Genomic DNA, 12,429 nt, shown 5'->3' on the forward strand with positions numbered 1-12,429 from the left:
TAGCAGGTGTGAGGTGGTGGTTCACTGTGGTTCTGATTTGCATTTCTCTGAGGATCACTAAGGTAGAGGATCCTTTCATGTCTCTGTTGGCCGTCTCTCTGTCTTCTATGGGACATATATCCACTCAGATCTTCTGACTATTCTTTAATCAGACTGTTTGGGTTTTGCTTATTTTGTTTTTGTTTTGAGTTGTATAAGTTCTTTATCAATTTCAGATATTAGCACCTTATGAGATGTATGATTTGCAAATATTTTCTCTCATTAAGTAGGTTGCCTTTTCATTGCATTGAAATATTCTCTTAATTCTGATTTTTTGTCCAGAGAAAAAATACCATTATGAATCAATAGCCATATGAGAGTAGAAAAATATTTTAAACAGTTTCTCCCCAGCCCCAGTCCCTATCTTTGTTAGGAAATACACAGGGCTAATAAACACAGTAGTTTCAAAATCCAGTGATTTGATCTCATATTAGATAAAGACTTGACTGTTAGTTTAATGGGATTTTTCCTCTAGAGCCAGACACTTGTCCTGAGAAAGCAAAAAACAAAAACACACCCATAGGAGATATTAACTGGGTCAGGAGGGCTTTCATGAAATGCAATTTCTGACCAGAAATTCACTGTCAACGAGAAGAATAAACTGTTCTCTGTATTTTTGAAGAGATTTTCTCCTGACCCTCTGAACCTCTTAACAAACAATTTCCTTATTTACCTTGAAAAAAATCACCCAGGGTCGACACAAATGCAAGATTTGTACCTTTATGAGTGTATCAAACCCTCAGTCTGAGCTACTCAATGTTTTCCCGCAAGTACCTGCGTAGTGACAGTGTGTGCTGTTGACTGAGATTCTTTTGAAGGGGGTTGATAACCTTGACTTCCTCAGTCCAGGAAGAATATTAAAAACGACTTTTTGCTTACTTTACAATGCATAAGAATAGAATTCTTCAATGTTTCTCTCAGCACAGGTAACAGACCTTGGTTTACTCATATTTGAATCTGTCAAATGAGCTCTAATATAAACAGAACAAAAAGAATGAGATCATTTTGTCTGAGAGGATCAGTGCCACAGTAATAAGGCAAAGCAATCATAGGAAGCTAGATACTTGGAATTCATAATGGCTCTAACATGAACCATTTACAGACAAAGTCTCTATCCGGCACTTAATGCTGGGATCAGAATGAAATGGAAAACAACCCTGTTAAATTATAAAGCCTTATTGAAATTACTTTGTTCTCAACTAAGTTCTTTAAATGTCCACCTTTATATCAGTCAGGATTAAGTTGCAGAAAACAAAATCCACTTAAGACAGTTTAAGCAGGAAGGAGCTCAGGATTGAGCACTAAATTGCTTACACATCTGTGGCATCTGTGGGAAGGCTGAAGAAACAGATTTTAGATTGAAAAGTCACACTCAAAACCACACCACAAAACAGGTCCACCAAAGAGCTGCTGCTTCTTCTATAATCAAGAAACCGCTGGCTTCAAAATCACACTCCAGCTTTGCTGATCACAAAATCATTATCATCAAAAGATACACTGGAAATGCTGCCCATCCTTGAATCAACTGTGCCCACTGTGATCCATGGATGCACAAAAGCTGTCAAGTCCTGCATTATACTCCCATACAGCTGGTGACTAGACACTGGGACCTCTGCTAGAAAACAAAATCCTTCACAGCTGAGCTTAGCAGTAGAAACTCTCTAGAAGCATCAGAGATGGAGCCCCAATCTCACTTCTGCTGTCCAAATCTCATCTAATCAGCCAAATCCAAATCACATTCATTACAGTAGCTGCAAGGGAGTCTGTATAATGTATCTTCCGACTTTCCAGTCTCTGTAGGTCTGGAGGCACACAAGAGTGAGGGTGAAGTTTTTATTAAGTGCCAATTTTCAGAATTGACCATGGTGCTATTCTGGCTGAAACAGTCGTTAGTATTCTAAGGTCTATCTAGGGTCTCACTTTCAAACGTGGTCTCAGATATAGAAAGGATTTTAATAATCACCAGTCCATCTCTTTTTTTTAACTGAGAACCAGAGATGATGGTATTTTGCTTGATGTCACAGCTAATTAACGGTGGAATTAAGAAGAGAAATCATATTGTCTGACTCTCAGTCTAGTGCTCCTTTTATCTCCCCCAGGGATATCCACTGGGGCTTCCCCGGTGGCGCAGATGGTAAAGAGTCTGCCTGCAATGTGGGAGACCTGGGTTCAACCCCTAGGTTGGGAAGATCCCCTGGAGAAGGAACTGGCAACCCACTCCAATATTCTGGCCTGGAGAATCCCATAGACAGAGGAGCCTGGTGGGCTGCTGTCCATGGCGTCACAAAGAGTTGGACAAGAGCAACTAACACACACAGGGATAACTAAAGATGTAAAAAGTAGTATAAAGTGTGGCACTATGGCTGATTCATGTCAATATATGGCAAAAAACCATCACAATATTGTAAAATAATTATCCATCAATTAAAATAAATTAATTTTTTAAGTGTGGCAACAGCATTTCCATTTCAGATCTGGTTATATATAAAATACACATAGATGAATTATATACAATGAAGGCAATGGAAAATATATCTTTCCCAGGATTTATATGAAATTTTAAAAACCTGTATGACATATCTGTATCTCCTATATATGAGATATTGTATTTGTTATTGGAGAACTGGTGGTGACCAAAACAGATATGAGATGAAAAGAGCTGGTCAGTAAAAAAGGAGAGGGAATGCTACCTGACATCTACCTGAAATAAGAGAAACGCAGAAACTGAGAAAATCTCCATACAGTTGAAGCATAACTTGCAAAAGGTAAGAAAGGTAACTAGTAAAGACATCAGGAGCAAATGCTAGAGATACTTTATTTTTAAGAAGTTGAATATTTTATTATTAAATTGTTTATTCTCCTGCAAGGCTGTTGCTTCACTGTATAAAAATAGCACCAGCAAACACAGTATATTGCAAAGTTAAGACAGTAATATTCTTCACTGGACACTATACAACTAACAAACTTTTCTCCACTGCCAGTTATTTCTAGTGGGAAGATCATTTTGACCCAAATCCAAGGATAGCTGTAAGCAAGTTACAATGTCATATAAGGTATAAGATAACCATGTTATCCCTGAATTACATAATTTTTGTAATTAGTTTTATCAGAGATAATTTCAAGAATTCTGAATAGTATAACTGGAGCCTAGCCTAAAAATCACAGGATGCTGTGGAAAAGATACAGTGTTTATCTGACGGCATTAGAAAGTTAAGGGGTATTTTCTTCAGGAAACATTGTTACCAGTAGTTTCTTTTGCTAAAAGTTGCTTTTTAAATATCTATCCACCACTAATTTAAGACAACTATGCTAGATTAAGTTGTTTCAAAGTAGTTTATTTAGGGGTTCCATTTTCATTCCTCAATAGATTTTATGTATTTTTCATATGCTTCTTCACTCATTAGTTCATCTAGTTCTGAAGGGTTACTGAATGTCATCTTGATCAGCCAACCATCTTCATAACAAGACTTGTTGACAAGTCCTGGATTTTCTGCTAGAGCTTTATTAATTTCTGTTACTTCTGCTGATAGAGGGGAATAGAGTTCACTAGCAGCTTTCACACTTTCCAAAGCACCAAACTCCTCTTGTTTATTCAACTTTGTCCCAACTTCAGGCAGACTACAGTAAACAACATCTCCCAAAGCTTCCTCAGGACTTGCAAGAAAACATGCCATCAGCTGGCCTACAGGTGGCAGTGACCCTTGTCACCAAGCATATGCCCCCGAAAAGATGACTAGCTCCTTTAAGAACAAACACACTTTGTGCTTCTCCGCTTCTGCAATTTTACTGAGGACCTTTCTCCTATTGCATTTGCTGACTGATCAATATTGACATCTCCATCAAGTGAGTGGGTTACAACCCCTTGTACGACTCAGGTCATCCATCACATATTGTTTTGCATGTCATTTTCCATGTTCAATGATCTCCCCTCATAAACTTGAGGAGAGAAGGACAATATTTATACAGTATTTCACAGAGCATTCTGTACTGGGCCTCAGGTACACAGATATGCTCACAAAGATACAGCTGTCATTGATTCTCAGTACATGAGATCCCAGCATTTCTGAGGAATACCATATCCTCCCATCAGTTAATATCCCCTGCCCCCTCCTCTCCCCACCCCACCCAGAGGTCCAGTTGAAAAGTCACTGATCACTAGAGATACTTTAAAGCCACACTGAAAACTTTGAATTTCTTCCTAATGCACACTTGCCACAATTTCAATCACTCACCTGCCGAATTCATTATTTTGCCCTGTCCCTGTATTAGGCTCCTAGTGTTCCCTTAACAAAGGTCCACAACTTGGTGGCTTAAAACAATAGAAATGTATCTTCTTCTAGTTCTGGAGGCTAGAAGTCAGAAAGCTGTCAGCAGGGTGATGGTCCCTCTGAAGACTCTAGGGAGAATACTACCTTGCCTCTTAGGTGTCGGTGGTTGACACCTTTGGCGTTCCTTGGCTTATAGACAAAGCATTCCAGTCTCTGCCTCCATCATCACATGGCATTCTCTCTGTGTATCTGTTTCTGTCTCTTCTCTTCTTATAAGAACATATTGGATTAAGCCCTTCTTGGGCTAAAGACTCACGCTCCTCTAGTAAGACCTCATCTTAATATTATATATGCATGTATGCATTCTCAGTCGCTTAAATCATGTCTGACTCTTTGCAACCCTGTGGACTGTAGCCTGCCAGACTCTTCTGTCCATGGGATTGTCCAAGCAAGAATACCAGAGTGGGTTGCCATGCCCTCCTCCAGGAGAACTTCCAGACCCAAGGATCAAACCTATGCCTCCTGTGTCTCTTGCTTTGTAGGCAGATTGTTTACCGCTGAACCACTGGAGAAGCCCAACTTATTATATATGCAAAGACCTTATTTCCAATATCACTTTCTGAGATTCTGGAAAGGACATCAGTTTGGAGGAGGAGGGAAACAAGTATCCTGCACAGTACAATCTCCAATGTTATTAATCACTTAATACTTTCTTTAAATCAACTCACTAAGTCAGCTTCTAAGCATTAATATCCATCCATATGTCTGAAAGCTAGTGGTATGTTTTCAATATACACCAAAAAAAAAGCCTTAAAAATTATGAAAACTAAAAATCTTCTTTTTTTTTTTGTACCTTCTGTAGTTCTAAAAATCTTTATCCACACAGTAATAGCAATGCCTGTGCCAACTTCAAGAAGAAATGCCTGAAAATATATGTTAAGAAAAGCCCTTCAGATAAAGCCATCAGCTGTTTTCACCTATGAGCAGACACTGGAGATAACCTGGACTTACAGATTTGTCTTTCTGATGCATTGTATCACTGATTCCCAACCCTGGATGTAATTTAAAAGTGCTCTGTGCCAATTAAATCATAGTCTCTGAGGCTAGTTTTTAATACCATCCAGTAATTTCAATGCATAGCCAGGAATGAGAACCAATAAATTTATGATCCTTTTAACGAGATTTTTTTACTACACTTTGTAATTGGCTTTAGCAGTGGCCTAGAGAAGGAATGAACAGGAATTAAAAGTCACTTGCTAATTGAGCATTTGCTGAGTGTAATCCAGGTAGCTGAACATTTTGCAGATAACAGAAAGTTAGCTAAACATTTATCTGCTACATAGATAAACAGAAAAGTGCAGAAAAGATCAACCCCTCTTTTTTTTCTAACTCTAGGAAGAGTCCTGGAGAATAATGTAGGGTAGGCAGAGAGCAGCCTACCGGAACTAGGCCCCAATATTCAGAAAAAACTGTAAAATTGAGAAAGACCTGTACTGTGTGCTATCACAATAAAAGAAGTTAAATTTACTATTAAATGTATCATTTATCATTATTATTCCCATTTTAAATGTATTGTTCTGTTTCCTTATATAGCCATCCATCTGGAGTCACACTGCCTCTGTGGTGCATGAAAGAATCTAGCTCCTGCATCCAGCTTTGGTATTACTGTTCTATGCCTGAAAGCTACTGTGTGCGTGCAAAGCACTGGGCACCCTTACAGCACAGCAGGCAACTAATATTCTAACCACCTGCGAGGCGCGACTCTCCTTACTCTTTTCACAGATGAGGAAACTGAGAGCTGCAGGATTAAACGGCTTTCTCAGGACTGCAGTCAGGGCGTGCCAGGCAGCCCAGAGCTGGGACTGGGATGGAGGCAGCCCGGCTGGGGGTGAGTGTGACAACCGTCCTGCTGGCTCTGCTCTGTCAGCTCAGCTCCTGCCCTTCTGCTTCTGTTTAAGAGAAACAGCAAAGTAGATTGAGTCAAAGCAGCCATTCGCTTTTGGAAACACCTCTATTCCTGATGGGAGTATAATTAATCCTACATTAACTTCATGGTAAAAGCATCAGTTGTTGCTGATTTCTCTCCTGACAACAACGATGGATATTTCCAATTATTTCCTGCACTCATTAACATGTTTTCCAGATGAAAAATATCTTGGGTTTCTGGTAGAAATGCTAATCATTTGAAGAGCCTAACCCATGGTCTACAAACAAAAACATAATGGGCCAAATAATATGGGCATGTTAAATCTGAATCAAAAATTGCATAATAGCACACTTCCTTGGTTTTCATTGCCAACCTAAATCAAAATGTGATCAAGAAGAATAACAACAAAACAGTAGAACACAACAGTTTCCAGCACTTTCATCCATTGAAAGAAGCGGTGAACAAAGCGACTCCTTGCACGCACAGGAGAGCACTAGCTGACAACATGAGCGTCCACCGAGACCACGCAGGCCCCGCGGGTGCTGCAGCCCGCGTGCACTGAGTGTCTCCCAGTTAAAATGTTTCCAGCCACGGGGAAATGGCAGGCCTTTCAAAACATTGGGACCTGGTTCCAGTGGGCTGCTCTCTGCCGATCCTACATTGTTCTGCAGAACTGTTCCTGGGGCAAAACATAAAATAAAAGAGGGCTGATCTTTTCTGCACTAAAACCTTTTTCTACCACTTATTTCATTCTTCTTTTCCTTCCTAATATCTCAAATGTTTCACACAGAGGGAAGCAAGTACCTACGACAATTGATAAAAGGACCGTTAATAAGGGATGTTCGCTCCAAAAAGCATAGAAGTGGAGACACCAGTTTGGATAAACTTTGTGAGCAATCTGAGACAGTGAAGACATTGGGACTTGGAAAACCCAGTCCTTGGAAACAGGCCCATGGATTCCTTGATATTATTACCTTTAGGTAGAAGCTGGTCCCAAATAGGAAAAGGAGTACGTCAAGGCTGTATATTGTCACCCTGCTTATTTAACTTATATGCAGAGTACATCATGAGAAACGCTAAGCTGGAAGAAGCACAAGCTGGAATCAAGATTGCCAGGAGAAATATCAGTAACCTCAGATATGCAGATGACACCACCATTACGGCAGAAAGTGAAGAGGAACTAAAAAGCCTCTTGGTGAAAGTGAAAGAGGAGAGTGAAAAAGTTGGCTTAAAACTCAACATCCAGAAAACTAAGATCATGGCATCTGGTCCCATCACTTCATGGCAAACAGATGGGGAAACAGCATAAACAGTGTCAGACTTTATTTTGGGGGGCTCCAAAATCACTGCAGATGGTGATTTCAGCCATGAAATTGAAAGACACTTACTCCTTGGAAGGAAAGTTATGACCAACCTAGATAGCATATTAAAAAGCAGAGACATTACTTTGCCAACAAAGGTCTGTCTTGTCAAGGTTATGTTTTTTCCAGTGGTCATGTATGGATGTGAGAGTTGGACTGTGAAGAAAGCTGAGCACCAAAGAATTGATGCTTTTGAACTGTGGTGTTGGAGAAGACTCTTGAGAGTCCCTTGGACTGCGAGGAGATCCCACCAGTCCATCCTAAAGGAGATCAGTCCTGAGTGTTCATTGGAAGGACTGATGCTCAAGCTGAAACTCCAGTACTTTGGCCACCTCATGGGAAGAGTTGACTCATTGGAAAACACCCTGATGCTGGGAAAGATTGAGGGCAGGAGGAGAAGGGGATGACAGAGGATGAGATTGGCTAAATGACATCACCAACTCAACAGGCATGAGTTTGAGTAAACTCCAGGAGTTGGTGCTGGATAGGGAGGCCTGGCGTGCTGCAGTTCATGGGGTCGCAAAGAGTCGGACACGAATGAGCAACTGAACTGAACCGAGAAGCAGGCACCTAGAACTCAGCTGACCACATCAGTGGGAAGTAGAAACTGGAAGGATATGAAGTGAGATGTTAGCAGCTGCTTAATCGCATGAACATAGCAATTAAGATGAAGTCCTAAGCTGTTACTAAAATATCGTAGAATCCACACCTCAGGATTAAGGACCATATCACAGAACTAAGAGCTGATAGTTTGGGCTGAGGGGAAAAGAAACCAAATAAACCTACCCGAGCAAAGTTTAGAGCCAGGCCTTCATAGAATCAGAGTGTCAGCTAACCCTCTTTAGAAGAAGGTAATCAAGGGTCTACTTTGCATCATCCACAATATCCAATATACAAAGTAAAGTCAACAGGCATGCCAAGAAGGACAATGTAACATAGTCAATTAAAAGAGATGAATAGATGACCCAGATGATAGATTAACTAAGACTTTTAAATAATTTTATAAATATTTTTAAGCTGATAGGAAAGAACGATGTAATGAGGGAGTAATTTCAAGAGAGATGTGGAAAATCTGAAGAAGAATCAAATTGAATTTCTAGAATTAAAAACAAAATATCTAAAGTTTTAAAAATGCAGGATAACATCAAATTGAATACTGGAGGGAAAAGCATCAATGAACTTGAAGGGGTGTCAATAGAAATTACTGAAACTAAAAACTAGCAGGGAAAAAGACTAAAGGAAATTTTGAGGAGCAGTTATTTTCAGCATGAAATTATATATTCACAAAAATTGTAAACTTAGTGTGAGAGTAGAACAGAACATCTTTAGATCTGCAAGATCTCAAAAGACTAACCATCCATGGACTTCAAATCTACTGAGGAAAGGAGTAAGTCAAAACGAAGGTGTCCGTGGTAACAGAGGAAGAGAAGAGGCAGGACTCTGCCGAGGGCCTGGGAGACTGCGCTTCTGCTGAGTCACTTCAGTCGTGTCTGACCCTGTGTGACCCCATGGGCTGCAGCCCGCCAGGCTCCTGTCCATGGGATTCTCCAGGCAAGAACACTGGAGTGGGCTGCCATGCCCTCCTCCAGGGGACCTTCCCACCTAGGGACTGAACCCACGTCCCTTGCAGCTCCTGCACTGGCAAGCAGGTTCTTCACCACTAGCCACCTGGGAAGCCCTTGAGGAACTAAGGCAGGGAAAAGACCAAATCTTCACCTTCCATGGGAGAAAGTCAATAAACAAAGCTTGGAAAGGAAAACAAGAAGGAACGGGAAAAATATGAGTTTTGGAGCTGTGAGTAGTACCAAAATAATCAGCCAAGAGTGTTCAAAGTAGCTGTCTCTGGAAGAAGAATTTTGACTCAGGGAGTTGGAACATTCAGAGGTCTGCTCTTTATCATAAGTTGCTGTGGAATACTTGATTCCTTAAATAATAGGACTGTTTAACCTTGATTAAAATAAAGGCAATTTTTTAAGTAGAGAAAAAAATTTAAGAAATATATAATATCTGAATAACCAGAAGAGTAAAACTAGAACTTAACCATAAAACAAAAAATGATTCTTCAATCAGAGATGAAAGATTGAGGGGAGTTAGGGGAGTTAAATTTAGGAATTAGGTTAACTATTAAGACTATGGTTTCTAATTTTAATTTGCAATCTTTCATAATCAAATTAATTCTAGAAAGGTTGCAAAGCTATCTTTTTTTTTCATTTATTTTTATTAGTTGGAGGCTAATTACTTTACAACATTGCAGTGGTTTTTGTCATACACTGAAATGAATTAGCCATGGATTTACATGTATTCCCCATCCCGGCCCCCCTCCCACCTCCCTCTCCACCCGATCCCTCTGGGTCTTCCCAGTGCACCAGGCCCGAGCACTTGTCTCATGCATCCAACCTGGGCTGGTGATCTGTTTTACCCTAGATAATATACATGTTTCGATGCTGTTCCCTTGAAGCATCCCACCCTCGCCTTCTCCCACAGAGTCCAAAGCTATCTTTTAAAAGTAATTTCACTCACAGGAATTTGGGGAAAGAAGAAAAATTATTAGGAAATCGAATGAGAGACCTAATAAACCCAAATTGCTGGAAATCTTGTCTTTCAAGAGAGGGGGAAATAAGAGCATTTTCCTTTGGGCTGTAACTATACAATTGTAAAAAGACAGCAACAATGAAAGAGCACAAATAGATCTCCTGAGAAAAGACATGAAATGATGACTCTGCAGAGTGCCAAGGGTTTCCCCACGGCTCAGACAGTAAAGAATCTGTCTGCAACGCGGGAGACCTGGGTCTGATCCCTTGGTTGGGAAGATCCTCTGGAGGAGGAAATGCAACTCACTCCAGTACTCTTGCCTGTAGAATCCCCATGGGCAGAGGAGCCTGGCGGGCTACAGTCCGTGGGGTCGCAACGGTTTGGACGCGTCTGAGCGAGTAAGCACAGCATAGTACAAAGTGCTATAACCTACTATGAAGGGAACTGTCTCCTAGGCAGCCTCGGCTGACAGGCGTGTTACCAAACTGAGTGCTTTTGCTCACAGTAATCGGAGGAAATGAAGTATATTACCTTCTCTGCAATCCAAATCAACCCTCTGATGTATTTCAGAGATTTAACTATGGTCCTATAATTATCCCAAGAAAATACAGAACTCTCTGTGCATTATCTACTTGTAAAGATGCTTATCCTTATTCTCTTACATTCAAGGTTTTGGTTAAGGGCCTCCCTGGTGACTCAGGGATAAAGAACCCACCTGCCATTGCCGGGGCCGTGGGCTTGATCCTTGGTCCGGGAAGACCCCACGTGCTGTGGAGCACGCAGCCCGGGCGCCACAACTGTCAAGCCTGTGCTCTCGAGCCTGGGGGCTGCACCCACCGAGGCCCCCACACTCCAGAGCCTGTGCTCCGCAACCAGGGAGGCCGTCACAATCACAAGCCCGTGCATCGCAACTAGAGGGCAGCCCCTGCTCATCACCAGAGAAAAGTCTATGCAGCAAGGAGACCCAGCCCAGCCAAAAATAAATAAATACAGAAAGTTATAGTTATGAGAGTATAGCTACTGTATAAATCATGCTGTAGTTTACTAATAGGAGGATAATGCAAAAGACAGAAAAATGCTTTTTTTTTCGGTTAGAGAGGTAAAAGAAGAAAGCAAAATGAGGAAAGAAAACTAGCATTTATTAAGTGTTGATCACATGTGTAGACATTATCTCTTTGCTCTTTAAAATATATAGAGATTTGTTTTATTTCAGGCTCCCTAGAAAACAGAGACAAAGGAAAATATTGAGAATTAGTGGTTTTTGGAGAAAAGCAATTCCAGGGCAGTAAGGACAAGAAAAAGAAAAATGACACAGGAAGATAGAAAGCAATGCAAAACATTCAGTTCGTTCGGTTCAGTCGCTCAGTCATGTCCGACTCTTTGCGACCCCATGAATCGCAGCACGCCAGGTCTCCCTGTCCATCACCAACTCCCAGAGTTTACTCAAACTCATGCACATCGAGTCGGTGATGCCATCCAGCCATCTCATCCTCTGTCGTCCCCTTCTCCTCCTGCCCCCAATCCCTCCCAGCATCAGGGTCTTTTCCAATGAGTCAACTCTTCCCATGAGGTGGCCAAAGTGCTGGAGTTTCAGCTTCAGCATCAGTTCTTCCAATGAACACCCAGGACTGATCTCCTTTAGGATGGACTGGTTGGATCTCCTTGCAGTCCAAGGGACTCTCGAGAGTCTTTTCCATCACCACAGTTCAAAAGCATCAATTCTTCAGCACTCAGCTTTCTTCACAGTCCAACTCTCATCCATACATGACCACTGGAAAAACCATAGCCTTGACTAGACAGACCTTTGTTGGCAAAGTAAAGTGTTTGCTTTTCAACATGCTATCTAGGTTGGTCACAACTTTCCTTCCAAGGAGTAAGTGTCTTTCAACTTCATGGCTGCAGTCACCATCTGCAGCGATGTGTAAATTTTGCCTTGCATATTCTTGACTTTAGAATATAACCTCATGCAAATGACTAGTGCTGGGTTTGCTGGCTTCCACGCTATCCCTCAGAGGGATACAAAGCTGACTCCTCATCCTGTGGCTTCTTTCATGAACTCTACGGAAGCCCCTGGAAATCTACCACCATTTTTTCTGATATGTGGGCAATGACCCTTCTCAGGCTTGCTACCCTGCACCACCCCTCTCACCCCCTGTTTTCTGCCAGTCCACTGGGCTGATGTGTTCTCACCGACAGAGTCCCCCTCTCATAGCAGTGGTTATCTTAGACAGAGTCAGAACCTCTCAAGACCAGCAGCATTGTCTCTGCGGCTCACACCCAGGTCTCTGAAGGCACTCGCAAA

At 41.4% G+C, this 12,429-nt stretch overlaps 1 protein-coding gene across 1 annotated transcript; it reads right to left on the bottom strand.

Moving 5' to 3' along the window:
- Window positions 1-3,392: 3,392 nt before the first annotated feature.
- LOC139029725 (glycine cleavage system H protein, mitochondrial-like) lies at window positions 3,393-11,033 on the bottom strand. The gene is made up of 2 exons (XM_070450233.1): window positions 10,843-11,033; window positions 3,393-3,693 (listed from the first exon to the last, which is right to left on the bottom strand). Exons 1-2 carry the CDS (start codon window positions 11,031-11,033, stop codon window positions 3,393-3,395), a joined length of 492 nt encoding a protein of 163 aa, XP_070306334.1.
- Between the last annotated feature and the right edge of the window lie 1,396 nt (window positions 11,034-12,429).

This window comes from Odocoileus virginianus, chromosome 19, assembly GCF_023699985.2.
Source record: "Odocoileus virginianus isolate 20LAN1187 ecotype Illinois chromosome 19, Ovbor_1.2, whole genome shotgun sequence".
NCBI lineage: Eukaryota > Metazoa > Chordata > Mammalia > Artiodactyla > Cervidae > Odocoileus > Odocoileus virginianus.

Excerpts from the sequence above, each read along its gene's own strand:
- LOC139029725 (XM_070450233.1), bottom strand. The coding sequence starts at position 11,033 with ATGCACGGGCTTGTGATTGTGACGGCCTCCCTGGTTGCGGAGCACAGG. Across the intron at positions 3,694-10,842 it reads CACGGCCCCGGCAATGGCAG|TCCTGAGGAAGCTTTGGGAG; the intron begins GTGGGTTCTTTA and ends TTTTCTTGCAAG.